A 21725-nucleotide genomic window follows, 5' to 3' on the forward strand; every position below is an offset into this window, starting at 1 on the left:
ACAAGACTGAACCATACACTAAATTTGTGTGCTGTTAAATTAACGCAATGAGCTAAAAGAGGCTAAAAGTGGGGATGACAGGAATGTGTAGATGCAGGGCACCTTCTGTGGTTTAGGCCCATAATTAAACTGCGATACATAGGACATACAGTACTGTGTTAACACCATGGAATCAACAAAAAGGCATTGACCCTGAAGGAATAATATGGGAATGTTATAGTGATAGTTTTGTTCAGGGTGAACTACCTCTTGTCAGAGTGTTAAACAGTAGCTTTACCCTTTAAATTGGTCGAGTGTGTAGACCACTTCTTGAGCTCCACGTCCTCTTCTGAACAGCTGTACAATTTAATAGCAGACATGTTGCCTTGAGGCCAACTGGCTGCTCTTGTAATCCTCATTCTTCAGAGATGGATCATCATAGCCACAGGGATGACTCATGCGCCGGGCTGAGTTTAAAACTGCTGGAGCGCTCAGAGAATAAAAAGTCTGTTGTGGGACTCCGCTGAGCACTTCTCAGGCTCTGAGCATTAGCCCTGGAAATTTGGGACAGAAACTCTAGATGTTAAACTTGAATATGGACTACACGGGGCTGCTGCTGCTGGTGCTCAACCTCAGTGGAGCAATTTGTGCAGTGGTGCAATGGACAGAATTAAATGAAGCAAAGGTAAGATGGTAGTTTGCTTTGTAATTTGTTTAAACATACATTCACATGATGCTTCTGACATATCTCAAAAGCAGGTATTTATACTATATATACTAAATAAGTTTTCTTTTAAGTGAGAGCTTTATTGTCTGCCTGCCTCTGCATTCACAGGCCTATTTGAGGCAGTATGGCTACCTGAATGACCCCGCTGATCCACAGGACCCTCATTACCTGGAGGAGATCATTGAAGCTCTCAGGTAAAGTAGACTACTGCCCTTTCAAGGGGAAACACAGGTAGCTACTGACAATGAGTTAATGTCATAACGCACATGTTAGATCTGTATGAGGGAACAATACTGGATCCAGATACAGTAGAGGAGGGTGTGAGCAGCCCTCCTTGTATTGTCAAATCACTTTGCAGATGTATGTTTTGTCTCCAGGGTTTTCCAGAGGGTGAATGATCTGCCACCTACTGGAGAATTGGATGAAGCAACTCTGGATGTGATGAGACAGCCGCGCTGTGGCGTGGAGGACCCCTTCAACAAGAAATATCACAAATACAGAGTGATCGGTGAGTCAGGAGAAAATCTTGATTTCAAGGTTTGGATCAGCAATATATCTGATAGATTTTCACATTATATACATTTTCAGATTTTTAGAAATCTTTAAAGCTTTGGAGAAATGGTTGAATCATTAAAGGCAGCAACTTTCATCACCTCGATATTAACCCGTATTAGAAAGACTGATGAAATGTTCCACTCTAGTAGAAATACTGGTAAAGAAATAAAAGCACAACTCAACTCTAGTAGCAGTATTAAGTGATAAAGTCCCAGATGATTACTCTTTCTTTTCTTAGCTTAACTGAATACTCTATTGTAGAGTTTTCTTACAGAGAGCTGACAAATGTACTGTATACTGGATATATATATATATATATATATATATATATATATATATATATATATATATATATATATATATATATATATATTTTAAGGTCATGAATCACAAAATTCAGAAAGAGACCATGCATCAATAAAATTCTGTCAAGTCTGTTTTAAAACAATAGGCAGGTGCCCACATGAACATTGAAACAGGTCTTTCTTGCTGTAATCATTCCTCCTGTTCATACTGGACATTAAAACATCCCTTCCTAAAGCGCATTCAATGTAAGTGATGGGGGACAAAATCCACAGTCCTCCTTCTGTGCAAAAATTTTTTCAAAACTTTATCAAAAGCAAATATGAGGCTCCCTGGACAGTGTTTACATGTTGAACTGCGGTGGAGAAACAGTAACACGAGGAGGGAATTTCGTAGTAAAAAGGCTGTTACTTTAGAAGATATCTGCTTGATTTGATTAATTCAGACAGCTGAAGCCTTAAATCAGCTTCAGATAAACTTAAGAATCTATTTTTACACACAACAAGGATTTTGTCCCCCGTCACTTACATTGGAAGTGCTTTACTAAGGACGTTTTGTGGTGAAAACGTTTTGGTGTACACTTGAAGTCCTGATGTGGTTTCACTGACAAATGTAGTAACTTTTAGTGAGTTAGACAGTTTTGTTGTAGTGACGTAGAAAAAAAAGGATTCTTCTCTAACAGGTAAATGGAGAAAGAGGAGTCTGACCTACCGCATCTACAACTACACACCTGACATGAAGAAGACAAATGTCGAGATTGCCATCCGCTCTGCCTTCAAGTACTGGAGTGATGTGGCTGCTTTGACCTTCAGAGAGGTCCGCTACGGCACAGCAGACATAAAGATCTCCTTCCATAAGAAAAAGGGCTACTGCTCTGTCCCATTTGATGGCCGTGGTTAGTTTTTTCTTTAAATATATTTTTTCAATGTGAAACACAAACTATTGGGCATCCTGTCCCCTGAAACACTTAAACACTTTATTTGTACCACCTGCAGGTCATGTACTGGCCCACGCTGAGTCACCAGAATCTGGTATTGTCCACTTTGACGAGGATGAGTTCTGGACTGAGGGAACATATTATGGTATTAATCTGCGTATTGTAGCTGCCCATGAAATCGGCCACGCCCTCGGCCTGGGTCACTCTCAGTTCAGAAGTGCTCTGATGGCTCCAGTCTACTCTGGTTACCGTGCCAACTTCAGGTTGCATACAGATGATATCAAAGGCATCCAGGCGTTATACGGTGAGTGCATCAAGAAGGCCCACTGGACTGGATCACAGCTGTCGATTTGGTATTGATTGTGAATAATGCATATATCAGTACCTGTGACTGGACCTCACACTTCATGTGGTCTCTTAATGCATCTGTTGACCTGCAGATATAATAACGTGTTTTGTGATTTTTTTTAATGAGGCTTAGCCTCATCTCATCATTTTAGAAAACAATAAGGAGGTTACATGTTCTCTGAAGAGAGTGTTGGGGAATGACACTAGTCCCGTTTTTGTGATTAAAGCCTGACAGATAAATCTTGGGGCTGATATTAGCTGATCTCAGATATATTGGTATCCCTGATATATGTATGTCGATCGATAAGTATAAAGGAATTGCAGTACAGATATGCTAAAGATCTGTTCATGGGTAGTTTTAAAAACAGTGATGCCATTACATAGTTTGTCTGCTACAGAGCACTGACAAGTTTATTTTTCAGCAGTAAAATATCTCACTCTACATATGTATCTTGGTATAAATTGTTATGTAATTTGTTTGTTTGTTTGTTTTTTACAATTTTTATAACTCAAATATTGATATTGGTATCGGTCACAAAAATCCTACATTTGTCAAGCTATATTAGTGATTATACAACATGTCCTTTTTCCATTATGCGCTGTCAGTGACCTATATATTATTATTCTGTTTTGTTAATTGGTAACAATGATGTCTAATGGGGGCTGTTTGCTTACTCATTTCAATATAAGGAAAAAACTGTTTATCAATATGTCCACTGATTAACAATACTTGATTTAATATGAGTAAGTTCTTTTAAGAGGTCTGAGACACTCAGTCCCTTACATGACTTTAGATTCACTGTTTAGTGTCCCATCGCTCTTTGATCCACGAGGTATCTGATAAACACATATTCATGAAAAAGTAACTAGTAATGTAACTGTACCTGTCTGGCATTAAAACATTATTCATGTAGATTTCACATATCAAAATAAGGAAAACATGCATTCATCCTAAAATGTGTAACTTCTCTGTTTTATAGGCAAACGCATCACCGGCACTTTAGCCAGTCCAACATTTCCAGACAGTCTATTTCCCACAGAAAGCAGCCATGATACTGAGAACATCCCTGACCCCTGCACCGCCACACTGGATGCCATCATGTTAGGTAAGTTATTGATTAGCTGTTGTTAGAGAAGCCCCACCTGTGTGCATTATAGCCTTAACGTTAGGCCACAATGGATTTACAGGGAATAGACAAAATAATGTTAACTCTAATTAGCAGCGTTTGCGGGCTACAATAAAGGTCTGAAAAGTTTTCAAAGGAACATGAGACAACAACCAGTGGAGCTCCACAGAGGCCAAATCATGTTTGACAGGTGCGTCAGTCAAAAAAGCTAAATCAGTTAATTTGCCCAGTGAAACAGTCTGAAAAATCACATTCTTACAATGGTGATTTGTTGACTTCATGTCCATTTTCATGACAGGTTTACATTATTTTGTCCACCTCCTGTATGTGTGAGGGCATGGTGATTAGCCTATTTAAAGTTTTCTAAATGGGCATCAATATATCAATACTTGCTGCACCATCATGCAAAGACAGCAGGATCAGAAAACGTGACACAAATAGTTTAGCAGCTCACTGTATGTTTAACCAGGTCCATGGAGGAAAACCTTTGCTTTCAGTGGTGATTACGTGTGGACGATCACTGACCTGGGACACAACACACCAATGAAGATTGACAGGCTGTGGAGACAACTCCCTGGAAACCTAACTGCTGCTGTGCACTCTCAAAGAACCAACAAGACATACTTTTTTAAAGGTACAGTTGTTGTCCAATACTCGTGTCCGTTTTCCAGCTGTGAGTCCAGAACTAAATGTTTGTACTGTTTCTGCGCACAGACAATCAAGTGTGGAGGTATACCATGTTCATGCTGGACTACGGCTACCCCAAACAGGTGAAACGGATCCCTCCTAATATTGATGCAGCCTTGTACCTGGAGAAGAACAAGAAGCTGGTCTTTATCAAGGTATCGCTGATCAAAATGCATAAATGCATCCATATGTATCATTCTTCTTGCAGAAATCCTCACTTTTTATCCCATCTGTCTCTTTGCTGCATGCCTGTGTAGGGTTCAGAGCACTGGCAGTGGGATGAGCTGAAGTACACCAACTTATCTCTCTACCCCAAACCGCTCTCTATGCTCTTCACCGGAGTCCCGTCCAGTCCGGATGCTGCCTTCACCTGGACCAACGGCAAGATCTTCTTCTTTAAGGGAGATGAGTACTGGCGTGTGAATAAGCTGCTGAGAGTCGACAGAGGATACCCACTGAGCAAGCAGGAGCGCTGGATGCGATGCTAGGGGTCGACCATCAGGGGGCAGCAAGTACCGAGAGGTTTACAGCAGGGGTGCTGGTTCCACTCCAGGGGCATTGACAACCACGCAACCTCAACAGCAGAGATTGATTGTGATTTGCCATCTCCCATGTTATAAAAAAAAACTAGTGTGGGTATTGATTTTTATTTCACTGGATCTGACAACCAAGCAGACTTTTTGAGCACAAATGTATGTTCTTGTGACTGTGATAATTATGTAAGCTTTTGCATGATCTCAGGGAGAAATCAAGGGAGGCCTCTTTTTTTCTTGCTAACATATGTGTTGGATTATGCGATTTAATACTTTCAGTGAGATGTAACATGATGATGTGAGTGTGCGCTTTCTGTTCAGACATTTTGTTTAACCAATCATCTTTTAAAGTATGTTCAGTGCTCTCAAATGTTACTTAACACTTCCATTATCACATGAATCACACTGGTCTGTCAGATTTTGGTCTGTTACAACATTTTCTACAATTAAACAAACATAATGTCAGCAGTAAAATTGCCTTTTCTGATTGCAATTGCCTGTCACCAGAAAAGTGGCTCAACATTCCCACAATAAGGATAGAAAAATATTGAATGTCCACTATGATGAAAGGCCAGTCTGTCCTGCATTGTGTTGTCTGCAAAAAAAAAACTTGCCATGGCAACCCCAACCAGTTGCAGAGTAGGAAATCCTCCCCATGACCTCTTGCTTGCCCATGAAAAATCTAGTGAGTAATGCTGCCAGTGTTGCTAAGAGCCCAAAGAGACAAACAGTGCAATTTATCGGACTCAACCAATGATCAGAAACTTTGTATCAAACACATTTATTTATCTTTGAGATTTCTATCAACAGGTATGTACAGATTCAGGTATCAAGAGTGTTGTCCCTACAAAATTTAAACAACAATACAGATAATTATTTAAAAATCTACAAATTAACAACAAACATGCTTTGCTTTTTTGTCCTTTTTTCAACACTACCACGTACTTGGTCATTATATAAATTAAGTTATAAAAAGTTTACTCCACAAGCATACACAACAGTCTAAATTCTTCACCTACTGTGTTCTGCCAGGAGCTACATTGAAAACACAAAAAGGTCACAGAATTAAGAGTCCTGCTAAAGATCCTGTTAAAAGCTCATGTAAAAAGAGCTTTTAAATACAAACTGTTTTATTTGCGTCAATCGGCTTTTGCTTCACTTTGTCGTACTCCATGTATCCAACTACATGTTGTATTTTACTCTCACCACACTCTAAAAATACACAAAATGAAAGTCATTTTAATGATAAACAACTCCTACGACCACACCGTTAAACAGTACGACGGGTAATAACACAACACTTCATGGCAATGACTAACTTTTTAAGTACAGTACATGTAATGTCAAACAAACTGCTTTGTCATATTCACTACCAGAACAGAAATACACTGAGGCTTGCTGTTTATGTATTTAATACATGATGAGAGGAAATGGAGGACCTTACTTTGTTAGTATCTGTTTTTAAGTGTTTCTCTGAGAAACACAGTGGTAGCAGTGGTTATAGCTTTCACCAAACAGGAGCTTCACACCTCTCACTTCTCCACAAAAGCAGCATTCTCTATCACTGAACACCCAGGACTGACACTGATCCATCCTCGCTCCAAATCAATTCAAGGGCAGAATAAACCCTTAGCCGAGGGGAGCAGTTTATTGGTTCTACTCTACGTTAGGGAGACACAGTTGGAGAACCAGAGAGCACTAAGTAGTCCCTTCTTATCTCTGTTTTGCTCAGACCCTGACGACTGGGGTTGTAGCTGTAAGGGGTGCAGTGGACCCGGTCTCATAGTCCAAGTCGATCATGGTGTGGTTGGCAGTGCCCAGGCTGCTAAGGGAAGTGCCTGTGCCCATCTGTCTGTCCCGCAGACTTTGCAGGTAGCTCTGAGAAGAACAACACAGGGAGAGGTGAGTGAGGTACACAAAAATGGTGGGGTCAACTTGACAAGGATTTTCTGGCATCAGAATCAGTATCTACAGCACACGCCATGTTGGGTGACACTGACCGGTGCCAGTAGATCCCCAGCGTAACGTTTCACTGGGGTGGGTTTACGGCGGTACGTGCCTTCCTGCCCACCTGCCTGCTGTCGCTTCTTGGCGTCCTTCTCTCGAATCCGCATCAGCTGGACTCTCTTCTGTCTCCGACTGATAACCACTACGAGGAGAAAGTGATTCAAAGGCAGCTTTTTAATATCACTTCATCATGAATCAAATCAGTCATTGTGTGTTTGTAAAATCCAAACTTAAAACATCCTGGCCCACATGTATCAAACTGCTAAAAGTACAATTTTGGACTTAAGTGAAAGATAAAGGTAAAAATCCTTCACTTTTACTTGCAAACAAAATGCCTTACGACTTGCTCTTAAATTAAACAGCGCAGCAGAGGTGCCTTAAGTGATTGTACAAATTAGCAGTGGCAATAATGAATAAAACCTTATATTCAGAATAGATCATTTTAGCCTTTTATTTGTATTTGATATGAACATTTACTAGGATGTTACACCACCTTTTCTTTGTTCTTTGTTTATATTTTTTGCATTCATCAGGGTTGAAAACAACTGTAAAATTTTTGTTTTTCAATGCATCTTTATGTTTGCACTGGTCAAAGTGGTACTAAATTCTCCTTGTTACATGTTTTCTCCGATGGACCTTCTCTACCAGCAGCAGAACTTATTTCCTGATTTCTTTTTGTTTCCCTATTTGTATATTTATGTATAATAAATTAACTAGATTGTTGTTAATTCTGCATATTAATTACTAGTGGAGACACTAAGGATTTCACAAAAATATTTAAAAATGTCAAAATAACATTGTTTTGGCAGAATAACATATCACTGAGAAAATGTAAAGATGTTTTTAACAAGAAGGAACAAAGGGGCAGATGTAGGGTAAATCCTTGTATCTGATTGGCTGTTCCTGCTCTGAGCATACATGTGATTAATCATGTGATCACTTGTTACTCCTACACTTTGCTTTAAGTAGTAGTAAGCTGCTTGATAACTGTGAAGAGAGCTTTTTTACTCCTGCATTGGCTCTTTAGAGCATTCTTAACTGTATTTCCTCCTTACCCTCAGTGTGTGAGAAGCTGTCGTCCGTCAGTTTCCACTGGACCAGTACTCCTATGAGGCTGAGGGCGGGCCAGATGCCCAGAATGACCCAGCTGTACCAGCAGAGAGGTGGCCCGGGCGTAAGGCGCAAGCATTCATACACGTGCGTGGCCAAAGCCAGCATCTCCACAAAGAAATCAGCACACACTGTCATGATAGCTGCCCCGAACACAGCCGTGGAGAGCATGGTGAAGAGCTTTTGCCACTGCAGTGTCAGCACGGCAAACAGCATGCCTGTTCCCAAAAGTGCACCCACTGGGACCCAGACTGTGGTTGGAGTGTAGAACTGGTGAGTGACCAGCAGGGCAGCGAGGGCCAGGAGGAGGCCCAGCAGCAGGCCAGTCATGAAGAGGCCGACGCTTCGCACCAGCATAGTGACCAGACCGCACAGCAGGCCTATGCCGAGGCCGATACCCGCGCTGGCCTCCACGCTCAGCTGGGTGTCCAGCACGTGCTCCTTGTGGCACAGCAAGAAGATGATGACAGAGCCAAACATCAGACCGGACAGGAACATGACCGCTTTGAAACAGCGGTAACCTAGAAGAGGAGACAGGACAGATGTACAATGAGGAATTAGGAGTTGGAAGGATCAGTGAATAAGCAATTATCCTTTTACATGAATATAAAGTACAACTACTAGAACCTAGTTGCAGAGGAAATCAGTACCATCAAGTGAAAGCACAGGTTTATCCAACTTGATTTGATATATTTAAAGGCTGCACTATTGGAGATAAGTTTACAGTTGCAAGTGACATTTTGATGGTGTGCTACGCCATCCCAAAAACATTAAGTTTCAGCTTGCTTGATGTCATGGTCTGTGAGCCGGGAGGGATCCTCACCAAAGAAGCAGTAGATGATGCCAAAAAGGCAACACATGGAGCAGATGACGGCAGGGATGACATCATACTTCCTCTCTATCTCCAAACTACAGGCGTCGACCTCGGCTATGCCTGCACCGGCCCCTTCAGAGCTCAGCCCAGTGGGATCTGCCATTCTGGGTAAATGTGGGAGGCTGAAGTTCAGGACGAAGGTAGAACTTCCGGTGGCGTTATCTCAAGTCCATCTGAGCAGGTTTGGTGACTATAAGAGAGGAGAAGATGTTGATGAATTACAGAAAAACAGAGAGAGGGTGTGGCTGAATCTCAGTCTAGTAAAAAATAAAAATGTTTTATCCTGATCAACGAAGAAGACTCAAGTGCTCCAGGAGTAAATGTTAAGTATGAAATCTGTGACTTATTCCTAGCTGCTCTGTATGTGCAGCTGTCACAAACTCAACACACAAAGCTATGCAACTCAGTGCAATCCTGTATGCCTGGGCACACACACAAGCAGCTCATTCACTCACTATAATCTATGTGCCAGGACCCCCGTTGAGCTCTGTTTCCACGAATCATTAGGGTCATGAACTCTGACAGTCGTGAGTGGTCTGCCGTCTTTATCAGTTCTTAACACTATTAAAATAATCTAGTTTTAACTGTCCTTTTAGAATTACATGGAAAAGAGAAAACAATCAAGTAATGTTTTCGGTAAGAAATTTGGTAACTTTGGTTTCATGTTAAAATGAGCAATTTTTATTTTTCACTTTTATTTCAGTAAATTGTGGTATCTGTAATTGTACACCTATTTGCCAACCTTGCTCATTGAAAAGACACAAACATACACTTAACTGATAACTTTTTTTATGATAACTACTGGACACAGTGTCTATGTTCAAAATTACTGCAGAGCAGCAGATGTTGCCGTCTTGTAAAAAAAAAAACATGTATCTCCAAAATGTTGACTTTTCATGAGCTAATAACAACAACAGCCCTGTTCTCAGCTCTGTGACAATGCATTTAAGAAGTAGGAAAATATTCTCAATTCATACAGGAACACGTAATCATTTGGGTTACCCAAAAAACATCACCAAATTTGGAGATACATGGTTTTCACTGGACAGCAACGAGCTTATATACTAAACGTACATGTCTAAAATGGCATGAAGCCCACCTTTTTATCTGACTGTATGCAAAACAATGCTCTACAATGTTTTTTCTAGTAGTATACATTTCACCTCCACCTTCTTGGTAATTTCTATTACACGCACCAACTAGTACTCTCGAAAAATGATATACGATATTGAACCTGGCAGGCCCGTAGAGAGCTACAGAGGGCTGCAGCGGGGCTAAAGACTTATGGGTGGACTGCTCTTTCTGAGGCTGCTGGCAGGCCTCCTGTATGATCTCACCACAGCCGAGATCCGATTACAGCTAACTCACGTTTTCTACTTGAGACAAACGGTCGGGAACACTCGGTCCTGCCTTTACTCTTTACGCTTCTTGCCAGATATTTCTCTTTCTGCCCCGTCTACCTGCTAACTCTGCTCTTCACCTGGAACTTTCCACTCCTGAAGTCTATTTTCTCTCTAACACTGAAATGTGCCTCATTTGTTTCGCCTTTTTTTCAGGCATAAGGCTGTGTAATTTGTATGTCCTGCTTATGAATGACTTTACATGGAAAAAATGAGAGCTCACTGGAAAGTTTTCTTTTCTTCTTTAGTAACTCGCAGTTCTCCAGTACCTATCTCCCTCTTTCTGCTTTCCATCAGTGACAACTGCAGTGTCTCATTTCTTGAAAGACAAGATTTAGGAAAAATATGTCCACATATGTGTATGTGGCCAGTTAAAGTCTGGAGATTATGATTTAGTGTAGGGTACATATAGTGTATTAAAACTTTGAGGACTCAGTGACTATTGATATATCATTTTCAATACTCTGAAACAAACTTGACTTGAAATGACTTGTGAATCTAATGGAAGAACTACTGAGCTATCCTGATGTCAGCTAAAGTAAAGGTTGGAAAAAATACCTATATAGTGTGAGGAAAAACGTTAGGACATTTTATTGACTTTAACAAGACAAAGAGTAAACTGGATAGACCCAAAATAAAGTCTAAGTTTTATAACAAAATGAGCACTGTAGGAAGAACCTCTATAATCTTCAGATCTCTATAATCTTCACATCAACCCCGGCCAACTTAAAATGAAGAACCAAACTCTCTTGTGGGATAATGTAAAACTACACACAGGGGTCTGGGCAGCACGATGGCTCAGCGGTTAGCACTGTTGCCTTAAAGCAAGAAGGGTTCAAATATGATGGCTGGTTAGGGGTTTCGTGTGGAGTTCTCATATTGTCTCCATATCTATAAAAGTTTCCTCTACTATACATCTTAAGACACTCAGGTTAAACTCCAAATTTCTAGTACATGTGAATATTAGTGTCAATGTGTTTGTGATAGACTGGCTTCCCTTGCCCAATAAGCGAGGACTCCACCCCCACGTGAACCCTGAACAGGATAAGAAGTCAAAAAATAGAAATTGACAGACACAGGAACCTCATTGTTATGTGCTTTTGTCTCACTCTTAGGTGTCATTACTGTGATCTGCCTGCATGTTTGTGATTATTCAATCATATGAGAAGAAGAGGAGGTACAATGTGGGAGTGTTACAAAAAGACATTTATGTTTTAAAAATGAACCCACAAATTTCAGTAGATAGGTAGATAAGTTGTCATTGATTGCCGTTGGTTTTCTCCAGAGCCATTTGCCCCAGTCGGCCTTTGTCCAATATGACATGCTGCTCACCTGCTCGGTGACCTTTTGCTGTTTGCAATTGTCAGCCTTTTTTTCTTGTGAGAAAAACTGTGAAACTAATAAAAACAAGTGACTAAGTTCATTTTCTGCTACACAGTTGATTCCTCAAACAAACTACTTAATGTACTTTTGTAGGAGACAACAGATTGTGTGTATATAAAGATAATTAACTAAATCTACACCACTTAAGTATAAAAAAGGTCTCTTTCAAGCTAAATCTTCTGTAGTTTTATCTTTCAAAGAACCAAGACAAAAAAGTGATTTCAACACAGCTTTGTACAAAATTTTGTAGATAGATAAAATAGTGACACATCACTTCACACAGTAGCTTATTTTTACAGTAATTACTGTAATTGGACACTAACAAAACTTGCGACAACTTCCTTTGTTGCTTCTAGCCAGCCAGGACTTTGAATTAATGTTTTATGGTCAGCTTATTGAATTACTGAAATACTTTTTTTTTGTTTACCAGTAACGCTAGCACTATGAGTGTGAACTAGTGAATATTTCAGCACCATTTTAACAGTAATTTAGTTAACTCTACACGCACACCCATGTACACTTGCACGTCTCTGTGCGTCTGCCTCATGTTATCCCTCCATGAGTCACAATGGTGTCCTATGTCTAGCAGGCTTGGAAGTCCTTGCTGCTGTGGGAGAATAGAGCCATTATGGGGCAAAACAAAGACTCTGAGGCCCATGCTGTGACCTCTAGTGGCCCTCAGAGGAAACCATGCGGACGAAAAAGAAGACCACAAAGATGGCTGAGAGCACCAAGGAGACCGGTAGATCTCAAGTGTTTGCTTTAAGATGGGTGCCAAGTATTTGCCTTCAGAAGGCTGGTGAGTAAAACAGAAACAGAACTATCTATCTTAATCTTAACTCTCTGGAAGCCCCAAAACCTTCCTAATGCTTCCTAGCTGAATTTTCTACAAGCTAAAGTCACCTGGCAACTAATTCAATACAAGTCAACAAGAGTAAAGAATCTATAGCCACACTAGCAGCTCTGTGAGGCTGTACTTAGCTGTAGCTAGATGCTAACATCGTCATGCTCACAGTGACTAACATGCTGATGTTTTCCAAGCAATATTTACCAGGTTCACCATCTATGTTTCGCCTCTTAGCATGCTAAAATTTGCTAATTAGCACTAAACACAAAGTACAGCTGAAGCTAATGGGACTAGTTTTTCAGGTTTTTGGTCATAAAGCAAAGGATTGGACAAATTCAAATTTAGACCTGATCATAGTCCTTGATGAAAAGTCAGAGGATCAACAAAGTTATCAGAACTTGTCTGCTAGGGACCTTAAATATCTGTAGCAAATTTCATGTGAATCCATCAAAAAGGAGACAAAAATGTCAACCTCACGATGAAGCTAGAGGAAATGTCAAGAGGATCACCAAAGTCAGTATGATTCATCCTCTGGGTATGATAAATGTCTGTGCAAAATTTTATGGAAATCCATCCAATAGTTATTGTGATATTTCAGTCCGGACCAAAGTGGTGGACCGACCAACTGACTGACTGACCCACCAAAGCTAAAAAGTTTAGCGATTGTTTCATTTCCAGCATGGACTAGCTTGACCATTAGAGGCTTGAAAAGTGTTTTTACTCTTTACTTGTACTTGAACAGTAAAAAAAACAAAAAGCACTCATAATGGCTTCCAGAAGTATCACATTTACTGAAGAGGCAATAGGTGAGAACATTGCGTTAACACACAATAAGTATCAGCTGCAGATGAGCTATTGGAATATTATGTTACCCTTGAAACAAAAACTTGCCCAAGAGTATACTCCCCCTGAACAAACAATGCAGGGGGCTGTAGCAGCGCAGATTTGAGTGCTCAGCTGCTGAGGAACAGGAAGGGCTGACTGCAAGTTCTCTACATAGCTAATTTGGGTGTGTTTAATGAAGGGATGGGTATGTGTGATCACAGCCAAGGATTCTGCAAGTGCTCCACCGACTTGACGGCCAGGGCCAGCTGAGAAGCTGAAAACCTGCAGTGTTATGACTTGGCTGTCTGACAACTTCACTTGGAAGACTCGACCAAGAATGTGAGATGCACCTGGGTCTGCAGTTGCAGCCATAAATCATGCCACCTTCAGCTGAACACCCCAACCAGCTGAAAGACTGATCGAGTCTAGACAACAGGAACCATGAGAATAAACCTAACTGTCACAGTGGGAGTTATTAAAATGGATGCCATATTGTGCTAAGCATAAAACTTAATAAACATGGATAAACGTATGCTCATCATCACAATAACATCTGCTTTCACTCGGAATCATATTAAGCAAGACATCATATGCGCCACTATTGAGCTTCCTGTCCCTCCATAGCAGGAAGCTCAGGACCAGATGAGGAAGTGGAACATCATGTTTCAGCAGGAACTGACCCTTGTGTTTGTGACACGGAGCAGAGACAGGAACAAAAAGCTGGATCATTTGCACTGAAACTTCACTTCACCCCAACAACACCATTTCCTAGAGTTAAACTGAGAATCTAGGACTGGGAAACACGAGACAGCTAGCTAGGACTCTGCACTGCTAAGAAAGTTAGCATTGTCAATACAAACGACTGGAGCTGAGCAATCGAGCCATTCTACGGAAACAGCAGGAAAGCAGCCTTGCAGTTTGATGAAAATAAGCTTGTAATCTGTCTGGCTTGCAGGCTAATCTACATACAACACTTACTATTGTGTATAAGTGTAGTAACAACTTGCATAACGAACAAAGAACCACTTCATAGTCAGTTTACACTTTTTTCCAAACTTTGAATTCTCAGAGGTTTTGTAATTCCTATCCATATACTCTGGGCCTTAGCTCCGTGCAGTCATATTAAAACCACAATGATGCACTGATCATGAATGTGCAAAAATGTACTAATTTATGCAGACTTTATATCAACAAATCAATACCTGCCAGTGCCACATGTCTCTACTGTCACATACCAGTCATTTTAATTTTGCAGCAGGTGAGGGCTCTAAACCCTTTTCAGACCTTTTATCTTTTAATCCAGATTCATCCTTTCCCACTCACACTTCCATACAGCTGAAAAACTAAAAAACAAAACCCCCCACACACGAATAAATAAATATAGCAATAAAACCAAAGCCTTGCTATGGATATTTGGTACCTCACCTCGAGCCCTATAGCTTCAAAACCTCACCAGAGTGAGTGGCATAGGCAAATCAACTTGTTTTGTCTTCTAAAAGCTCTGCGTCTCTGACAACCTTTGCGTGTGGCTTGAACAAATGTATCCCAGTGCATCTTCATTGCATTGCGGGTGCATTCACAACTGTATTAACAGCTTTCCACTTCTTATTACATCACTAAAGTGCAATTTTAGGGCCAAGTGTGATCAGGAACAAGATCAACAGGGCTTATTTTCCCCTGCACAGATCTGGGATGTAACTATCCCTTATTCATATATTCATAATCAGGTCTATTCTCCTCTGAAGCTGTCTTCCCAGGGTGTCACATGGTCTTTCCCTAGTCATCAGCTGCTTATACCAAAGCAATCTCAGACATTTACCAATACATGGGTTTTAATGCAACCCACCGACAAGATGACACAAAAATGTGCACTGTGTGCAGTGGATCTTTCTTGAACCAAAGAATCTCAAGAAAAGATGTTTCACTTTAGTCCTCATAATCCGCATATTTGTGACCACATTTCTAAAATTGTGAATTTTATGCAAAACTATTTGCCCAAAGCTGAGTCAATTCACCCAACCAACTTTATTTTGTACACCGCACAGTTGGAGTTCCTAGATCTAGGTCAATACCCAGAGTTATGAAAATTCCCATCATTTTGCAATATTTGGTTGCACTCAATAGCTTTTTTTCATAGAGACACAATTGGCAGCTGTTCAAGTGACAATATATCAATCACAATCCCACTGGCAGTTGTAGGACTAATTTAAGTCTCCTATTTCCAAATAAAGATATTGATTATAAAGATTATAATTCTCATTGCCAAATCATTTGCCCTCTGGCCACGGACCCCAATAATGGTCACTTGTGTCAATATTTTAGAAGTAGTATCTAACTTCTTTTCCCCTCATAATCTCTCAATCTCATGCCTGCCTGACGTTAGTCTAAAGAGTAGAGGCCTTTCAACTTAAGACTGCAGAGAGCTACTTATAGAGAGGCATGAAATAAGATCAGAAACATAATGAGGATGCTTTTGAAGAGTCACGTGTCAATGATGCATGCGTGTAAACTGTACATCAAAAATACACATGGAGATTAACAGCAAAATCCAAGTTAACGCTATGCTGCAGTAAATTGGAGTTGTGATCCAGCAGCAGAGAAAGGAGCGAACAGTGTGTGCAGCAAAGAGGGGCAGCTCGACAACGCTCTATTAGGGTTTGTGGTGGAGAGCAGCATTTAGTAGGCGGTGTGGTGGAGTCTGATGTCCATATGTTTCTGAGAGCATGACAGTACACCACTGTGTATGAGATAATATATGCTGCTGATGAACACTAGGTTGGCGTAGAGTACCTAAATGTAACCGCCCATCATGCAGAAGTGTCCTTGAGCGCCAGACCAGTTCCAGGGGTGTTCTGACCTCTGTATGAAGTCCAGTTGAGGAAAATTCCAGTGGGGTATGATGATAATATTATAGCATATATTAAAACATGTTTAGCTATTATCAAATCTGTGTTTTTATTTGTTTTCACAGGGAGTTGCTTAGGCAGACTGCCTGAGTAAAATCAAATAAACCACTGATTGAATTGTGATCATTTTAGATAGGTAGAGGGGAGGGCAGTCAGAACACAGAACTGGTTCAGACCTCCGAGCAGTGCCTATATACAGTATGTCTGCAGCTCTTCTACTGCAGCTCTGTCATTTAGAGCAGTCATTTAACCCTCTTCGTCAAATTCCAGTAGACAATAATTGTACCTCCTACAGCGATCTCACAAGCCTAAAATATCACATGTGATTTTCCAAGCCGACTCAACACCGCTCTCATGTCACAACTATAACCAATGTTTAAAGTGCTATAAGTAGCCTATAGATGGATGTTTCAAAATGACTGGTATCAGTTTTTATGTGGTTTCCATGTGACAATGGGGTTTTTTTTCTTGCACCCAGGAATCTCCCAGATCCTTCCATGTGGGTGTCTAACACACACAAACTTGTTGCTTATCAGCCATTTCAGTTCTTCTTTAAGTTAGGCTTCTTTAGGTAGTCATTTAAGAAGTAAAATCAAGACAGGATCAACTGCGTTTGATGATGAAAGCAATTACACCCGTGGTTGGGTAATTTAAAAATGTATTAAATTTTACTACAATAAAAATAACAAAGACATAAACCATAAACCACACACCTGGCACCATTTCAATTGTCCTCTGAGTTTCTTCTCCCTTACTTTAAAAATATTCCTTGAGGTCTTGAGGCCAGCGATACACTTTCCTAGAAGAGGAGAAATCACAGGTACAGAGCACAGCGGTCTCCTTATTAGATTAACCACAGCAATGAGTCTTGTACAGATTACACAGCACAGCTCTTCCTCAACACTACTTTCAGGCTCTTCATACTGAGAAGCTTAGAGTCACTCAGTGTATAGATTTGTCCATGTGCAGCACATATGGGCAGATGCAGGAGGCCTGAGCATGTGGCCCAACAGAGCTTCTGAGGTAAACTCGCCAAATAATAATTACTCAACAGAGTCACTGTGAAACTGCATTTGTGACGGCTTCGATCTTAAATAAAGTCTATATATCCCAACAACAACTAACGACAGACAAGCTTAGTATACATGATTCTGTCATTGGTTTCTATTGAATACTCATGAATATACAATACCTAATACTACTGAATAAATCACTAAATTGTTTTTTAAAGTAACCACACACAGCGATGAAGTTCATCTTTTTCAGCTGGTACAACAGCTGAAAGTAAAACTAGAAATTCCCCGAATTTCTAATATCTACTCTAAGACAGCTTTAGACTGTAGATTTGTTTTAAAATTAGGAATTGTGTTTCAATTTTACTTTGTAGTACAAAATACAGAGTTAACCAATGCCGCCATCTTAGATACGTTTAGGGCTGTAAATGTAGCTAGAGATGGCCAGCCAGCCAATACCCTAATTAGAAGAATAAAGCTTAGCCTATGGCCCAGGTGTTTTAAGAGGGGGAAAAAAGACTGCTTGTGTTTAAAGAAGAAAGCAGATCCAAACACAGTAATTACCCAAACTTCAAATTAAAGCTTGTCCTCATAAAATGGGAAATGGTGTGCACACTCTCTCCACAACAACACTCTCCTGAAAGCTGCTTAAAGTATTTTCAATAAAGTTTAGTGTTCCATACGTTTAATTAATTGTTTCATTTCATTATGTGTGTTTAATTGTTTAAGGTAAGTCAGCATGGGGTTAGGGTTAGGGTTAGGGTCTAACTTCCATCAATCCCTGCTCTTCATGCTTCCTTTCCTGCCTTCTCTTTTTCCCCAAAGCAGGGAAAGGCTTCCTCTCTGCCTTTTCAAAGGGGCAAAACCATCTGGTGCAGGCTGACAGAGTAGGTCAAGTAGATGGGGGGTGCACTGAGGGGGTGTAAGTACAGACTGCACTCCTCAGTAAAGACAGGACCTGTAGGCTGTCATCACACTGCCCGAAAACCCAAGAGGCACTCCCAGCCTGGATCACACAGCAGAACCGCAGGGCCAGGGCTTTTTGCACGCTATGTGGGCCATAAAGGGACATGAAATGTTTGCCTTACAAGATGAAGGATGTTTCCATATATTTATGCTTATGCATAGACACTATGGGTGAATATAAAGAATAAAGAAGTTCTGTTACTCTAAGTGTTCAGACTTGTCAAACAACCTGTGGAGTATACATAACATATAATTAGATTTAAATTAAACAAATCAGTTTTGATTTTTACTTTTAGTCGAGCTGTAGCCTCCTTACCATCTTCCACTAGCATAACGTCTGCATAACTAACTTAAAACCTGGAGTTGTTAATCAGTCCTGGGGGGTTTTGGTCTAAATGTTTGGTTCAGTGCACACCAGCAAAGCCTTTATTATCCTGGATCATTACGCCTTTGTCCTCAAAGGCTGAAGGATAAGTTGCATTATGTGCCTCAAGTGTAAAATGCTTTAAAAGGGGAGCAGCCATGGAAGCAGCCTGGCTTGCTACGTGTTATTACAAACATTTCCAGCTGTAGAGTTTGGCACTGATCAGTCTGGATCTCTGGTGGAACCGCTCAACTATAATCAATCATCATCTGTAATGAAGTGTGCGGCTATTGTTCCCAAGGACAGACCGGAATTAGCTGAATTCAAATGTCCACTGGCAGAGAATAACAAACAGACAACCAAACTTTAGGGTTTAAAACGAAGAGTAGCCTAGTAATGTGGACATCTGCAACATAAAAAAATACATTTTCATTTAGTAAAAGTGATTTTAAAAACTTACCGATGAGCCGGTGTTCGGCAGTTGTAACGTTAACTTCTCCTTGACAATCGGCCCTGTCAAACAGGAAAAACACCCCACCATTCACAAACACAAAAGCGGCGGTGGGGTACCAGGGAAAACCGGTTTTCTCCCAACTTCTCCCTAGGCTCTTTTTAAACTCACAGGCTGAACTAAACCGACAACGGCATCGTTTTGTCCCTACCCCTGCATCATCCAAATCTTTTAAAACGCGAACCCAGCTGTGACCACAGACGTGAGGGAGGCTAGCTGGTTCCCATTCTCCGCTGGTGCCTCAGTCAGTCACACAACTTTTCAACTGCTAAATTAACCGCTGAAGTTTCCGTCTGTGGCTTCACACCAAACAACTTCAAGTCCACCGCTCTGGAAAATCTTAACGATCCTCCCTCACACACCTCACCTCTCCCTTTCTCTCCGCCGAAGTAAATGGCTCTTAAAAAAACAAAAGAAGAAAAGTTTTTCCCTCTCTCCCTCCGAGGCAATCCCCTCTCTATCTCCATCCAGCGTCGTCAGTTGGTCCGTTGGAGGGAGGGAGGGAGGGGAGTGTGGCTAGCTAGCTAGCTATACCTGTAATAAACTCATTCAATTAACGGGGGGGTTACTTTGAACTTTTACGTTCAGTTGGATATAGTACTAATAATGAACTGGTAGGAGTCACAGCAGTCTATTTACATCTAACCTTGTGACGTTATTTGGGATCCCCCCCCCAACATCCCATTTGAGAACACAGTATAGGCTAGCTAGCGTTACAATTAAGGCCCACACTAGCTAACTTACAACTGTTTTTCTTTAGAGGATGGGGGATACAAAGTGCTAATAAGGCACCATTTATAAAGTGTTTATAAGTTGTAATGAATGGCTTTATTAATAGCTAATAAATCATTTACTAACGCTTTATAGGGCATATAAATCATATATAAAGAACATATTTTGGGTTGCCAGGTTGTCTCTGGTTGGTGTTTATCCTCGTCCAGGCAGCAGGATACTAACTAGCTTTGTCTTTAGTTTATCAAGTAAACCACCCAAAAAGGACCTATGACCGCTGACCTTCTGGTAAAGTGCTGCAGAGCATCTAAGCCAGAATCAATTTGTTAACAAGTTATTAAAATGTGATTCAATCAATTTACTTTATTTCGCCAGGATAATCCACTCAGTATCAATACTGCTTTCCAGTGAGTCTTGGGTACACATTACAAACAAACAGACAATTAAAACAAATTATTATTAACTTAGTAACATAATAATTGCAGACTTACTAACTTTTGCTGATGGCTGAGCTTCTAAGAAAGTGAGAAACCTGTGACCCTTATTAATAATCACTTATTGACATTTATAACGCAGTCTTGATGACAGTCATGATCCTAATAATGACAACCCAAAAGTTGTCCTAATCAATGGCATATAACTGATCCATTAAACAATAATGATTTAACCATTAGTACATTTATTACAATTTTTAAACCCTTTTCAGAAAGTCAGACACAATGGTCTGTACTAGGCCTATAATGAGCTCCATGTGTTTAGACAGTGACCAGTGTTTGAATGTGAAGGCAGACAAGTTGTATATATTTCATTCTCTTCTCCTTTTTGTATTCATAGTAACGCACTGAGGAGGGCTGGGAATTTGCTGTGTTCAGAGAGTAACAACTGGTGACACAGGACCCTGTGGAGTGTGTTGGTACATGCAGAGGGAATGAGCTACAGCTGTGAGTGCTGAGACTGTAGGAGCACTTCATTCTCACCACAGGGTCTACCGGAGGAGGAGGTGGTGTGTGTGTGTGTGTGTGTGTGTGTGTGTGTGTGTGTGTGTGTGTGTGTGTGAGAGAGAGAGACAGGGACAGCGTCTTATTTATTTATAGTCACGACCATAGTTCAACAACTACACCCACAGGTGTTCATCATTTACCACTTTCAGGTATATAATAATTATAATTTATTGCCACATTATTCCACGTAACCCCTTTCACTGCATTTCCAGGAGGATTTAGCAATAGACAGATGTTTGGCTGTACTGCTGAGAACAAAATAAATTGTTGACTACGTGCAAGTGAGCAACAACCATTCTTGTGCTCTTGCTCCGGTGAAGAACTGATGTCACTGTTGACAAGCCCCATACTCATTTTTCATTTTCTTCTATTGGAAAAGCATCAAGTACTATTAAGTACTGCTAGTTAGTTAAATACTAGTTAAGTACTGCTAAGTAAAGATGCTGTTCTCTCCTTTCCAGGTAACCTATTCATCTCTGAAAAGTCTGAATCACAACTGGTCTGTGTAATTCATAAATACACAAAAGCAAACAATGCAAAGGGAAAATTAATTTCAAATACCCCCATATGAACTACCTGACACGCACATG

General features: G+C 40.5%; 2 protein-coding genes across 6 annotated transcripts; one reads left to right on the forward strand and one right to left on the reverse strand.

Annotated features, from left to right (window-relative positions):
- The first annotated feature begins 240 nt into the window (after positions 1-240).
- Positions 241-5670, forward strand: mmp19 (matrix metallopeptidase 19). Its single transcript, XM_044217155.1, has 9 exons — positions 241-664; positions 815-900; positions 1084-1214; positions 2247-2459; positions 2560-2805; positions 3830-3955; positions 4446-4610; positions 4691-4818; positions 4921-5670. Exons 1-9 carry the CDS (start codon positions 560-562, stop codon positions 5149-5151), a joined length of 1431 nt encoding a protein of 476 aa, XP_044073090.1. The 5' UTR covers positions 241-559; the 3' UTR covers positions 5152-5670.
- A 290-nt stretch (positions 5671-5960) lies between these two features.
- Positions 5961-19902, reverse strand: LOC122885707 (transmembrane protein 198-like). Of its 5 annotated transcripts, none has more exons than XM_044217188.1 (6): positions 19352-19902; positions 17262-17347; positions 9137-9377; positions 8259-8834; positions 7178-7345; positions 5961-7074 (listed from the first exon to the last, which is right to left on the reverse strand). In XM_044217188.1, the coding sequence occupies exons 3-6, from the start codon at positions 9288-9290 to the stop codon at positions 7022-7024; spliced, it is 951 nt and encodes a 316-aa protein (XP_044073123.1). In that variant the 5' UTR covers positions 9291-9377; positions 17262-17347; positions 19352-19902; the 3' UTR covers positions 5961-7021. The 5 variants fall into 5 exon arrangements, with proteins under 5 accessions (XP_044073123.1, XP_044073133.1, XP_044073142.1 ...); XM_044217198.1 differs by having other exon boundaries at positions 7256-7345; positions 19352-19900; XM_044217207.1 differs by having other exon boundaries at positions 7268-7345; positions 19352-19899.
- Positions 19903-21725: the final 1823 nt, after the last annotated feature.

The sequence above is a fragment of the Siniperca chuatsi genome, linkage group LG2 (assembly GCF_020085105.1).
Source record: "Siniperca chuatsi isolate FFG_IHB_CAS linkage group LG2, ASM2008510v1, whole genome shotgun sequence".
NCBI classification, from domain to species: domain Eukaryota; kingdom Metazoa; phylum Chordata; class Actinopteri; order Centrarchiformes; family Sinipercidae; genus Siniperca; species Siniperca chuatsi.